The 14388-nt window shown below is 39.5% G+C and overlaps 1 protein-coding gene across 8 annotated transcripts; it reads left to right on the forward strand.

Annotated features, from left to right (window-relative positions):
• Positions 1 to 1153: 1153 nt before the first annotated feature.
• On the forward strand, positions 1154 to 13328 carry LOC108600702 (collagen alpha-1(I) chain). Of its 8 annotated transcripts, XM_017988426.2 has the most exons (13): positions 1154 to 1217; positions 1384 to 1497; positions 6849 to 6978; positions 8290 to 8621; positions 8685 to 8880; positions 8941 to 9927; positions 11049 to 11084; positions 11154 to 11345; positions 11417 to 11461; positions 11536 to 11670; positions 11731 to 11817; positions 11985 to 12042; positions 12194 to 12225. In XM_017988426.2, exons 2-12 carry the CDS (start codon positions 1474 to 1476, stop codon positions 12002 to 12004), a joined length of 2184 nt encoding a protein of 727 aa, XP_017843915.1. In that variant the 5' UTR covers positions 1154 to 1217; positions 1384 to 1473; the 3' UTR covers positions 12005 to 12042; positions 12194 to 12225. The 8 variants fall into 8 exon arrangements, with proteins under 8 accessions (XP_017843915.1, XP_017843920.1, XP_017843914.1 ...); XM_017988425.2 differs by having other exon boundaries at positions 1199 to 1217; positions 11731 to 12042; positions 12194 to 12422; XM_017988423.2 differs by lacking the exon at positions 1154 to 1217 and having other exon boundaries at positions 1389 to 1497; positions 11731 to 13328.
• Positions 13329 to 14388: the final 1060 nt, after the last annotated feature.

The following is a 14388-nucleotide window of genomic DNA, read 5'->3' on the forward strand; positions in this document are numbered from 1 at the left end:
AGGTTGTTTTTATTGCTTTGCCTTGACTTAAGCATTGTCATTTACCTCATCCTGTTTACGATTGAAGCTTAGCTCTCGAACTGTGTCAATTGCAGTTTTCAAGAGCAGCAAGCAGCAATTGTAAGCATGTTAAGATTTGTTTCCTTGCTGTCAACGTTGCGTATGCGCAATGTCGCTGCTTAAGCTGAGCTTAAATGCCAGCAAGTTATCAGATTCTTAAGCGGATCATCAAACGGAAGCGTGTCGACACCAGCTCAGTTTGTGTCTAGAACATTTGCAATTTCCTATATGTTTGCCCAATGAGCTCAACTTTTTGAGCTCATAGAATAAGCAGATCCAACTAAGCTTTGCTTTTCGTAATTTGTTTAATTAATAAAGCAGCAAGCAGCACTAATTAATAAATGCGGAAATCAAAAAAATTCGCAAAAACAAAAATAGTTATAAGTGTTATTATGTAAGCACTAATTAAATCAATACTTTTAAACATTTATAAACATATTTCTTTATTTGTTATTTAAATAGAAGTTTCTAACCGGCTGCTGTTGCGAATAATGAACTGGCATATGCATGTATCTGAGACGACTATCTATTGCTAATAGATCAGTTTTCGATTAATGCCCAAAAATTAAGTCACAAAAAATTTTAGAAACACGAAAAACCCGAATTTTCAATTAAAACCCCGCAAAAAAGGAGAGGCTAAAATATAAAAAAAAAAAAACAAAAAATACCACAATAAATCTTAAATTTTTAATGAACTACAAAGAACCTGAAAGTGAAGTTCACATTCTTGAAACACGCAGAGCGTAGCTACCAGTAGGGGATGTCTCTAGCTAAAGCTCAAGCAAGAGCGCAGCACAATTTATTGAGTATACGACTACTGGTACTGCAATTTGTTCAAGCTCATCTCCACTCTTGGCCATATAAATTAACAAAAAAAACTTGTTTCGAGCTACGCAAAACTCACACACACACACACACGCACGCATCTTAAGCCGCGCTTAACTAAGTTACACACACAGACACTCTCAGTTATGCAGAGACAATCAACTGTCAACGCAATTTGCTCCCAAACTGATTTGTATTGGTGGGCAGAGTTGCTCTCAGTTTGGTTTTTTGGTTTTCTGATTTTGTTTTTTATTTTTTTTTTTGCAGCTGCGTTGTTTATATGGCAAAGTGGCGCTGCGTTCATCTTCAGTTCGTCCACATCGGTCAGCACGGTATGAGCTCTAGTTAAGCTCCACTTAAACTTAAACCTTATTCTAAATTTACAATCAAGTGATTTGCGCTTCCAATCAAATGAACTCTATAAGGACAATAAAATAACAGTGAAATAAAAGTGTTGCACACAAAAATAAATAAAATCTATTTCTCTTTACTTTCAAGCTTTGGAATTTGGAGAACTAGCATCAAATAATAAAAGATTTAAATATTTACTGGCGTTGCTTGTGTCAATTTAAAAACGTTCGTTGCAAAATGACGCGTGCAGCTTTATGCATGGTGAGTGCTCAAAAATTTACTATCAATATACAAAAATTTGGTTTAACTACTGCCAGGCCCAAAAGAGAAAAAAAGCCCCAGCTAACACTTAGCGCTTAGCTAACAAATCTCTATACTATATAGTCAAATGACAAATGCAAATAAAATAATAATAAGCATATGAGTCAAAGCAAATGCTGGCGTGCAAGCAAGGCTGAGGTTATGGCATAATATCTGCAAACAGACAAAAGTCATGCAACAGGGCAAATGCAGGTTAAACTTTTAGCAATAAAAATGCACTTAGCAAAGTGCAACATGAGCCGGCATTGCAAAAAACAACAACAAATGCCGGCAATTAGTATGAGAATATGTTTGCAAATCTATTAAGCTGCACAATGTTGTAATAATAACTTAATAAGTAACGTTTTTTTCATAATTTCATTAGCGTATCGCCACTGACTTTAAACTGTTGTTTACTTTTTTTGTTAGGCAAAGCTCGAAGCTTTTTATATGCGTTGCAAGCAAATGTATTTAAGCAGGTATATTTAGTATATATATTATTATTCTTCTTCAATTTCGTCAGCTGACAAGAATGCGCAGCGCTGCGAAAACAAAATTACACTTGATTTATTTGTTTATCAAAGCAAAATCACATGCAAATTTGCATCAAATTGTTGCGACTTTTATAAAGTTTGATTTTGCGTTGTTGACAAAAGTTGAAGACGACTTGACGTCTTTAATTTCCGAATTAGTTTAAATTTGGTAAGCACACGTCTGCGCCTAAATTTAGCAGCAGCCATTGCAACATTTTTTCGCTAAACAATGCTAATTGTTATAATTGCAAACCAAAGTCTTGTGACTGGTAAACTGACGTGCCGCAGCAGCTACCGAAAATAAATTTAATTTGTCACTAGCAGCAGAGAAATAAACAAAAATTAGGTGTCATAATGACATCCCAAAAGCAAAGCGATATCATCTGGCAAACACCTTCTGCTGCTGGCGACAAGTGTCAACTGCTGGGCTTCACTCGAGGCTTGCCTGTAAAGTGGCTGTCTGCTTAGTCTTTTTTTTTCTGTTTATCTGCACGTGCCCGCTCAGGTTTTTGACCCTCGTTACACATACAGTGGGGTTAAACGTGTTGTATTCGCGCCTTGGTATGTGCGCTATTTATTTTATTATCTAGATTTGCTCTCTGTACGCCTGTCTGGACGCAAATTCAACAGCAGCAGACACGTACAGTGGTTGGTTTGTCATCACTTTAAGCCCAACTACAAATGGAATTTGCCGCAGAGGAAACACAGAAATTGCCCGTGTTAAATATCAAAGATGAAATTCCAGCAACAGTCACATACCCAAATTATAGCAAAGGCAGCACTTTAAAGACGACACCAAACTGCTTTAAAATTGCTGGCTGCACTTGGAGATTAGCTGCTTTAGATAGCTCACAAAAATTCTGCACACACTGACGCATAAAAAAGTGCGCACACTGCTGGGCTGCTTAGCATGCAAAATAGTCTGTGAACGCGTTACAATTTAATGAGTTTTTATTGAGGTCTGCAACAGTTTAAAAGAGCGTTGGGTACCGTTATGACTTCGCTTAGTCATGCCATAATTGCTTTCAGCTATTAGCCAAAAAAGCTGCTGTGCTCAGTTCTTGCTGCACAACATTCACTTTTTATTAAACTTAAATAATTTCTTCTTCACTTTCAATTCAGGCGTGCAGTTTTACTTTTAAAGGTCTTTTCATTTTTTTTGCGCATATATTTTTATTGGCAAGCTAAAAATATATCTACAGCGCCAAAACTAGATATGCAAATTAGTTTTTGCCTCCAAAAAAAAAGAAGCTTTTGTTATGATTGTCATAGATTTAAAAACGAAAAGTGCTGTGCCAACATGATATGGGCTTTAAGCTATATGATGGTTGAGTTGAAATGCCAAAAGTCGTTGAATGAAAGTAAAAGTTTAATATGTGCAGAGCGTGATGTCAGCATTTGGTCTTTTGTTTTAATTAAAGTCGCTGTTGTTAATGCCAAAGCAAGCTATTTATTAATTTTTATTTGACGCACTTGATTGTTTGATCAAACCACATCAAAAATCAATGAACTCATTAGCAGCTGCCAAGACAAAAAAATATTCTGCGCTAATTTAACAACAAGTCTGGATTAACTGGAAAGTCCCAGAAAGTTTAAGCTAAAGGCCAGCGACCAGAGCTGGTAATACTTGTTTCTAAACATATTTAAATATTATAATCAAACAGTTAGAAGTTAGGCAAGCTCTAGTAACTTGTTGCCGTGTTTGTTAACTTTTTATTTAGCCGTTTTACTGTTATATATTAAACGTATACTTAATATGGCGCAGCGCTTATTTCGCAAGTCGCGCACATTTATTAAATTTCACAAGCGACTGCAATTTCAATAAACTGCAGCTCGTGTTTTTGGTCTCTTGTCATCGATTAAGGTCAGACACAGCCCAAAGCAGTTGCATTTTATGATAAACATATTTCAAGCCTTTTATGTCTGTCAGCTGACCTTGAAGTGTAAGTTCGTTCGAAGAAACCAAAAAAAATAAAACGAAGCCGTAACGCCAAAGGGCACCACAGCTGCTGCTGCTGCTGCAACGGAGAGTGCGTAAAGCAATTTTTAGCCGCAAACCTGTTTAACAGCCACATAATGTGGCAGGCCATATATTGATTATGATGCTGAGGTTGACGCTGCTGCTGCTGCTGCTGCTGCTGCTGATGTGTAGCTTGCCATGTAAACAAACTGTGGCTATGCGTGCGAACAACTCGATTAATGTTACTATGCATAAACATATAGTATACAACGTTAGCCACTGCTAGACCGCCCAGCTGTCCGTCTGTCTGTCTGGCTGGCTGACAACTTATGCAAAACTATGCAAGATTCATAGCTCTTTGTAATGTTTTTTAAAGACCGTGACAAGGCTTGCAGAGTTTTGGGTCAAAGCAAAAATAATTCTGAGCTGCAACTTGGCATGATATACGAGCATCAAGTTGCATCAATGTTGCACGCATCTCAATGGTATGAACTTTAAAATGCTGCTGCTGTCTTTATAATTGATTTGATTTTGAGTCCACATACAATTTTGGCACTTGCCATTATTGAACAACATAACTGTTATTGTTTTGCATTTTTAATTAACCAATGCGTTGTGACCTTGTTGCTTATTTTGACATATTGCCATGTGGGTGTGTGTTATGTGGGTCTGCATTGAAACTTTAAAATGACTACATATAAATCAACTTGTAAATATTAAATTAAGCACAAGAATTCAATTGTTGCAACAAGAAGACAGCAAACAAAAGCAATTGAGACTGCTCGTTTTTTTTCGGCTGCTTTCATTGTTTTATTGAGCCACGCAAACTTTTGTAGCGAGCTGGCAAAACTTTTGCAGCAACAAACATTAATAACAGCTACACGAACTAAAAAGGTCAATGCTGTCAATGATTCATGCGTGCAACCAGCACGCAACAATCAAATGATATATGGACTTTCTGCCAGACCTAACACACACTCAAAATATATGTATGTTGGCCATGTTGGCGCTGCAGAGACAACCTACACACTTTTGTCAGCGGCATCAATCAGTGATAATAAATATAGCTCATCAAAAATTTAATATTGATTGTATATAGACTGCAGCTGCAAGCGGCGTATATAATAAATTATATTTATTTCTGCACGTAGCATTTTTCGCAATTTGCTGGTTTTTAGCCTCATTAAAAGCAATTTGCATTAATGATGAGGCGCCATGGGCTCTCTGCATAGCATTAATAGTCGCTGCGGCTACCGAAAACAAAACTAAACAAACACAATGTGATATCAAGTTCATTTTGTTATAAGCTCGCCGCCGCCGCTTCAAGCCTCAAGTGTATGTATTTTGTTTGTTTTGATCAAGCATCGATAGGTGCCAAACTCATATTCATAAGCATCATAAAATTATTGACCTTATCTCGCATTTTATGCAGATTTTCTTTTGGTTGTGGGCATAAAACTTCTGCCAATTAGCAGGCTATTGTTTATTGTTTAATTAATGCAAGTGCAATAACAGTTCAGTTGTAAATGAATATAAATTATAACCTTAAGGCAAACACTCCCAGCAACAGGCGCCACGCCTGTCTTTAATAAATAGTATAGACAATGAGCAGCGTTAAAAGTACCAAACAATTTCATTTTACAGCTCATTTATTATTTGGCTCAAGTGTGAAGGTTAATTTGCTTTTGCTTAGGATAAGCCAACTGGTTTCATTATAAGGAAGCTTAAGCATTGCCGGAACTTAACATGAGTTATGCCGTATTATCCACTAATATATGTACGATATCATATTATGCAAATTGACAAAAAATAGCTGAAGTCTGTCTGCATTGTTGAGAATATATTTTTGTTTGTTGTAGTCAAATTAACATAGATGGCGTAAGATATAAAAGCATAAAATATTGTTAAAACATACAATTTAGATTTGTTTGATAATTGTGCTAAAAGTGAGTGGCAATCTGCTGCCCCAGTTGAAGTTGTGTAATCGCATAAAACTCAACGCTCATTCAATTTACAGCATATTTAAGCCTGTCATTCAGTTTGTCGCCAAGTGCATTAAGAACTAAGCTAATTGACCATACCTGTCAGCTGAGACACTAAAATTAACTGGTTTTCCAGCAGCGCATCATCTTCTATTGGATTTTTGAATATAACTTGTCATGTCTGCCAAGTCTGCCAAGGGGTAACATTTATTCAGCAATTGCTTTCGCTTGTTTCTCAAGTGTTGAAACAGTTTTCTATGCATTCTGTTGCATTAGTATTCCAATGCGTGTTGCAAGTGTCTGCATCTCTAGCTCTGCATAAATATTTGCACTCAAATCCAGTTTGACATCAAATGCTGTCATCTACATATTGACGGCTTGACGCGCGTCGGAAGAATTCGCTAGCGATTTAAATAACCATAAATACATATAGTATAACGCCTTTGACATTTTACTTGCCCATGCACGTAAATTTTTTTTTTTTTGCCTTTTTGGTTTCTTTTGTTTTTTGCAAGACTAAATGAATCGAACCGGATCTAAAATGGTTTCTGACGATTTGAATACATAAATAAAAAAATAAAAGAAGCGAGACAACAATAACGAGTGCCAGGCAGTGAGCTTGTACTAACTGCCTTGAGAGTCGCGAGTCTGAGACATCGCTTTTGACTCATCTCGGCTATGTAAATGAGAAAATACTTTTCGAACAAAAGCAAAAGTTGTGGGCGTGTCTTTTTGTATATTTGTGACAATATGTTGACATTTGAAACTGTACGGCTATTGGCCAATTGCTTAATTTGAATAAACTGTTTCATTGTTCTTAAATTTGTTTTCTTACAGGTCGTCGCTTGCATTTTAATGCAATGCGCTTACTCTGCCAAATATGATGCAGAGAATCGTCGCTTGATCGTCGATATCAATGATCAAAAGACAACGAACCAACAATATTATTCCTCAAACTTTGACACAAGTAAGTAATGACGTTTAGCAATTTGTTTAACCCAACGCTTTTTATACATATAAACATGCAAAATAGAACAATTTAATAATAATCCATTTATGAAAATCTTTCCCACGCATTGAATTTGTAATATATTAGTTGAAAATTTGTATCATCATTGTATTTGATCTAGTACTCCTTCCACTCCCATCAAATGATCCTAATCTATGCGCTCCCATACACGCAGTTATTTTTTTATAATTAGTTTATTTTGTGTACATCCTTCGCCCTGTAAATTTATTGGCTAAGTAGTTTGATTTGTATTTGTCATGCGTTTTTGTTTTTTATGTAGATTTAGCTTGTTTAAGTATTGTTTGTAGCTATAAGTAAACAATCTTACATACGTTGAATCCAAGCCAGCCCTTTACCCAATGTAACGCGGTCTGAACAAACTTACACATTAATCAAAAGCAACGTAGACAATACAATTTGCAACATAAAAACAACAACAACAACATAATCAAACACAACAACAATACCTTGTATTTTTTGTAGTGATATTTTTTAATTTTTATACATTTATTTGTTGACCCCCCGTAGCTCAGCTTTACTAAACTCACTGTAGAAACCGTAGTCGTAGCTAAACTCAAATTGTATATACGCTCAAAATCAACAACAACAACAACAATCGCTCTTTCCCACTATTTCCTTCTTTACTCTACTCGCTCTTTTCTCTCACACTGTCACCTTCTTATATAAACATATATATTATATTTTCCTATATATACATTTTATGTATCTATTTTGTTCTTAGTGGAAAAAAGTTATACATAAAATTTAAAAAAATAAAAGGCTTTGCATACTCATATACTCTCCTCACCATTACTTGCCCCTTTTCCTCAAACAACAAAATTGAACCAACTAAATTAAAACAAAGCAAAAGTCCGGAAAATTACCACAGCAAAAAAAGAAACAAACAATCAACCTACAACAACACACAACAACAAATTTCACCAACATTTTCTATCTCAACAATAACTTCAACTTAACTACAACTCTCAACCCTCATGCGTCAGGTAAATTCTGAATTCTTGCAGTTGCAGCGCCCACAAGCAGACTTTGAATTGAATCTTAGGCAGTTTAGTGCAGGTTCGAGGTATTTTTTTTATAAATTTTACAGCACAAATTACAGCAAAATTTTAAAATCCAAACCAAATGATTTACTCAAAAATCAAAGATTTTTCAAAAATCCCCTCCAACGATAAATCCAAAATACTTTGTGCTACAATAAATCCCCAACCAAATGAACCCAACTAATTTTCAAAACAAAACACAACTCAGACGCCTATCGCTATGGCTACGATGTCGGTAAGACTGGCAACTTCCATCACGAGACGCGTGGTCCTGATGGAGTTACCTATGGCTGTTACGGTCTCATCGATCCTTATCATCTGCTCCGTGCAACACATTACGTCGCCGATGTGCATGGTTATCGCACAGTTGAGCCCGAGAAGCCAGTAGAGACTTTCCCACCGGGTCTCTACACCGAAACAAATGGCGGCCCATCTAAACCGGGCATACTGCTGCAGTGGAGCGAACTCTATTTCCCTATTGGGTGTGGCAAGTTCGAGGGTGGCGCCATACACGATATTCCCTATTTTATAGTGGATGATGTAAGCGACACTGCAAGCACTGCGAGAGTGAGCAGAGTCTCTGATAAACGATCGTTTTTCTAGCACAAGAAAGGGGTAGGCACTTCGGGCTCCTCTCATTTCACAAACACAGTGCTCAAGGGTGAGGACCAGAAGAGTTTGCCCATAGCACAGAAGGGTCTGTTTAACACAGGCGAGGGACACAAGGATCAAGGACCCGGCGTTCAGGCGCCATCCTTCCATTCAGTGGCCGCCCTACCACCAAGCGGAGCCGCCGGCAGTGAGCTAACCATCTGCAGCAAGCAGACTTGAGCTGGATTGAAATATTTGTGTTTTCTAGATAACGGACAGTACGTGTCAGATCCGAATCCGTACAAGCATGTTACGGGTGCTCAGGGCAATTTCGGCCCCAATGGCGGACCAAATGGTCCTAATGGTGGCTTTGGCCCCAATGGTGGTCCAAACGGTCCAAATGGTGGATTTGGTCCTAACGGCGGACCAAATGGTCCAAATGGTGGTTTTGGACTAAACGGAGGATTTGGACCAAACGGTCCTGCAGGACCAAATGGCCCTAACGGCCGACCGGGACCAAATGGCCCCAACGGCCCAGCTGGACCAAATGGTCCTAACGGGCCTCCTGGACCTAAGGGACCTCCTGGACCCCCAGGACCTGTAGGACCAGACGGCGCGGGACATGGAGCCTCAGGAAAACCGGTATATAGGGATGGTGATCGCACTGGAAACGGTGCTGGCAACAATTATAGCAATGGCGATCGGTATAGTACAGGCGCCGGTGGCGGTGCTGCTGATGGTGGTAGATACCGTCCCGGCGCCGGAGGCGGAGCCGGCGGAGGTGATCGTTACCAAACCGGCACGGGTGGCGGCCCTGGAGCCGGTAATCGTTATCAGACCGGCACAGGTGGCGCTCCCGGAGCTGGCGATCGTTATCAAACTGGCGCGGGTGGCGCACCCGGAGCTGGTGATCGTTATCAAACTGGCACGGGTGGCGCACCCGGAGCTGGCGGTCGTTATCAAACTGGCACTGGTAGCGGTCCAGGTGCCTATTCCACTGGTTCAGGTTCTGGCCCCAATGCATATGGCACTGGAGCCGGAGCCGGAGCCAACGATGGTGGTGCCTATCGTCCTGGAAAGGGCAAGGGTAATGGCCCTACCGGTTCAGGTCATGGTAACAATAATGCTCCGGGACATGGCGGCCATGTCGGTGGGGGTGATCACTCCGGTGCTCCGTCTGGTAATAATGGCGCTTATACAGAAGTTTATACGCACACAAATACCGGTTTTCCTGGGGCCAGCAAATACGAATCAGGTTAGATCACTTGCGATTCGTAAATTTGGTGGGCGCACAGATGAAAATTTGAACGATGCTCGGCAGCGATTGATATTGTCCATAAATGAAAATTAATATAAGTGTGAATCTCCGCTTAGTGAGTTCATTCAAATTTTGTATGCTGCGTTGTCTGCCTAGCCATAAGTTTTTCTATAATCTATTTTATGTATAAATTATGCTTATGTATGTACATTAATTTATGATTTATTTTAAGGGCTCGCCGTTCTTTAAATGTTGTTCAGCAAAGAAACTTGTTTTCTGACCAACAACAGCACATAAACTAAAAATATTCAAAAAAATATCAAAATTATTAACATAATTTTGTTGTTGCACAAATGCAAAATCTCAATGCACAATGTAGGATACAGTTTTAGGGCACATCTCAGTATTATTTAGTCACAATTTATAGAGCACTTTAGCTATGAGCGCACAATACAATACAATCTATATATCTGTCTTCCCTATTCTATCCTTACTATATTTTCTATATCTGCACGAGTTTCCAAACAAACAAAATTCTATTTCTTTAAGTCACTGTTACGGTTACTCAGCACAGCACTTAAGCTGAGAACTATGCACAGTTCACTGATGTTTCATTAGTTACTTCTCTCACTCACTCATGCTTTCATGCACGAGATGTCTACACATTCACATACACACGCACACGCATCACTCATACATACATCTACACTGTACTGCACACGACAACTTTTGATATGTTTTGGTTTACATGTTTATACTATACATCTGTACAATATTTACACTGCACATACATCCACATACAAACTGCTTGAGCAAAATTACTAAATCTTTACTAACATTTGAAACTAAAATTGGTTTTGGCAATTACTTGATTAGCAAAATTACTAAATTAATACTAAAAGCATGTTCGGTTACTGGTACTCCCTGAGCCCTCTAGTTCTAAGTTGTTCGTAGTTAAGCTCCCTGTAGTACTAAGTAGTATTCTTTGTAATTTTGTAGCGTAGTTGCTAGTTACTGATAACTTTTTGTAATTCGATTGCAAAACAACTGAAATGTTTGTCATTGCATTTTTAATAATCGTATGCTTTGCATCATGCTTAACTTTCTGTTTCCTCTAGGCCGCGGTAAGAATCAATATAATGGACGTTATACTGGTGAGTTTGCTAATTATTAAACATTGCCCAACGGTGTTACTTATATATTTTGTTTATTTCGTGCAACAGCTGAGTCTACCAATGGTAAATACTATCATGATAATTCTGGCAAATATGTGCACATTGAAGGCCCCACTGGACCACCAGCGCCACCATATGTCCATATTGTTGGTCCTGAGGGCGGCTATGGCGGTGAAGGAGACGGCGGCGGTGTCGGACCAGGCGGCCCCAATGGCCCTGGCGGACCAAATGGACCCAATGGTAACTAATTGTCCTCTTTAACTCTCTTCAATTTTAAAACAAAATATAAATGCGTCAATTTGTTTGCTTAGGACCAAACGGACCCCCCGGCCCACCCGGACCACCTGGCCCACCCGGTAAATTTTAATTAATAAATTCCACTGAAAAACCTCAATGATGCTTACACATATTGTTAATTTAATTAACTTAGGACCACCTGGACCTGATGGACCCACTCGCCCTGGACCTCCAGGCCCACCCGGACCAAAGGGACCCGAAATTGACCGCGGAAACGACCAATTAGGCCCACCTGGACCTCCCGGCCCACCCGGACCCGATCGTCCCGGTAACAATAGCAAGCATCTTTCAAACCAAAAACAATTATTAACTATACAAATTATTTAAGGACCCCCCGGCCCACCTGGACCATTCCCAACTGATCCTCGCCATTCGGACAAGGAGACACCTGGCTACCTGCCACCAGTCAAGAAGGGTAACAATAAGCCACCACCATCTCAAGTCATTGAATTCGAGCCACCAACTTTCAAGCCAAATTATGAAACTCATGATAATTACGTGCCGAAGAAAGTTACTACTAAGCCACCACTAACCTATATTCCTCCTTCTTTCCCCACTCCCGCTCCTGTTCCCACCACAAAGGTCCCGGTTATCACTACTAGGCCAACCGTACGTCGCATTACCACTCCAGTACCAACGGGTAATATACATATCCCTAAGACAACACAACCGCCACCACTCATTATTAGCACTACGACATACAGACCACCACTTCCACCAACTACGACATACAGACCACCGACCATTGTAGAGACTCCCAAAAAAGTTATAACCCATACATCTCCCCCCAGAGACACTTGCGTTTGCGACAATGCGCACTCATCAAAAACAACCTTTACCTCCTCCACCACAAATACCTATCCCAATCCGGCCTCAATCGACTTTAACAAACAATTCACCGGCTTCAATGGAAACACGAATTTCGGCAGCATAATGAGCGCCATGTCCCTAACCCAACTGCCCGCCATACCACAACGGCCTGGCCAACCGGCCTTCTATCCACCAGACAAGATTCCAAAGGGCGCTATCGTCGCCTTTATGCCGGTGGTCCTATTGCCAGAAGAGTTCTATGCCAATTGCAATGAGAATATCGCTGAGAAATTTCAGGGTGTGCAACCATCTTTCAGTTTGCACTCAGTCTTCACGGGCGGCGCACCCAAGGATCAATGCATGTGCCCTTGCTCCTGCACCCAAAACAAATTGCACAAACGTGAGACAAACCCCGATGATGCTGTAGAAGCTAAGCCTGTTAAGGTAGAGGAAGATCTGGTAGCGGAAGCTGATACCGTTGTTGAAGTTAAGGTGGCAGCACCAGTCGCAGCTTCAGAGGAAATCAAAGCTGAAGCCACATCTTCTTTTGAGGAGGGAGTGGATACACCAGCAACTCCATTAGAAGTACCAGAAGCTGCTGCATCTACTCCAGTTGAAGTTAAAGTAGCAGCTCCTGAAGTTAAGGTTGACGTAGTACCCGTTGCTGACGCCGCCACACCAGCTGAAGTTAAAGTGGAAGCTCCCTTAGTGCTCTCCGCTGTGACCGCTGAAGCTGCTCCTGCGACCACGAACTAGACGAATGAACTTTGACTACGAAACTTCCTAATCCCAGTTCCCGATCCCTGCACCACCAACAACCTCAGCACAATTCCTTACAGTCCGCCGCTCCTGCAACTAATCCCAGCTTAAAGAGCTTAAGCTAAGAATACTCTATCACTTTCTCTTAGACCAGGCAAAAGGGCACATGAAAAAATGTTAAGAAAAATGTTAAAAGTGCCTGAAAGTATGTGTTCATTTAATTCTCAAATATTGCACTTAGTCTCTGTTAACTTTGCTTTCTAACTTCAAACGTTAAATTTTGTGGCAGAAAAAAAATAGGAAACAATGGAAGAAATTGTTTTGTGACATGTTGTTTATTATGCATTTTTGTAATTCTATGTATTATTTTTTATTTTGTTCAATTTCTTTAGCATTTAGTTTATAGTTTATATTTAATCGCTACGCTAATAATACTTGAGACGGAAAAATGAATTGTTATGTCTAAAGAGAACTTGTAAAAAATAAATAAAATGTAAGAAACATGAAAAATCGAACATGTCGTTTCAATGTTAATCAAGCGCACAGCTGCCTCCTCCAATTCCGTTTGCAGCATTTTAGCCGCAAATAAATGTGAGCAAGCCCAGCCTAAAAGTATGTGATGTTGAGTGAATCACGCAGACCTTTTTCCAAGAATCTCTGAACGTGAAAAAAAGCGACAGCAAATTAAATCTTTATTAAAATTGAAATGAAATTATGGTAATAAGGTTCTTTGTACAAAAAACACTTTGACCTCCAACAGCGACTTGTTTAAAATGCGGCTCGCTGTGCGTGAAATTGTTGGCAACAAAATACTCGACGTAATGTGTGCGTATTCTAGAATCAGTTCAAGTTCAAAGCAAAGAAATTACAAACAAATGTTTAATTTGTATTTGACGAAATTTACACAATTACTCAACACAATTAACTGCAATTAATAATTACAAAAGTTGATACGAGGTACCACCTTAAAAAGTTTAGCAATGCTTACGTAAATATGCTTATGTTTCTTATAGTTTCACCTTGAAACGGCAACGTAACCCAGTTTTGTTTAGTTTACGACTGTGACAAGTCAATATTTAAAGGCTGTTATTCCCGCATCTCTTTAAAAACAGTTTTTTTTTCACACGTTTAATGCATGACGCGTACGCTTAAGTAACTTGCCAAAAGTTAAGCAATTGGTAAGAACTCTAATTAGTTTTGTTGTGAGCTGCACCCAGTGCCTAATCGTTGCTAATTTGCGTTGCTTGAACTGTAATCCTTTGCAACTTGTTGCGCTGCCTGTTGAGCGCACAAGTGGCAAGTGTAATGCTTTCAGCTTGAGTTTTTCCTTCTGACGCAAATTGCCCAATCAACTGCCACACCTACAAATTTTATGAATGAATGCTTATAGTGTGTGTGTGTGAGGCTTAAGAGCCTT

This window comes from Drosophila busckii, chromosome 3L (assembly GCF_011750605.1).
Source record: "Drosophila busckii strain San Diego stock center, stock number 13000-0081.31 chromosome 3L, ASM1175060v1, whole genome shotgun sequence".
NCBI lineage: Eukaryota > Metazoa > Arthropoda > Insecta > Diptera > Drosophilidae > Drosophila > Drosophila busckii.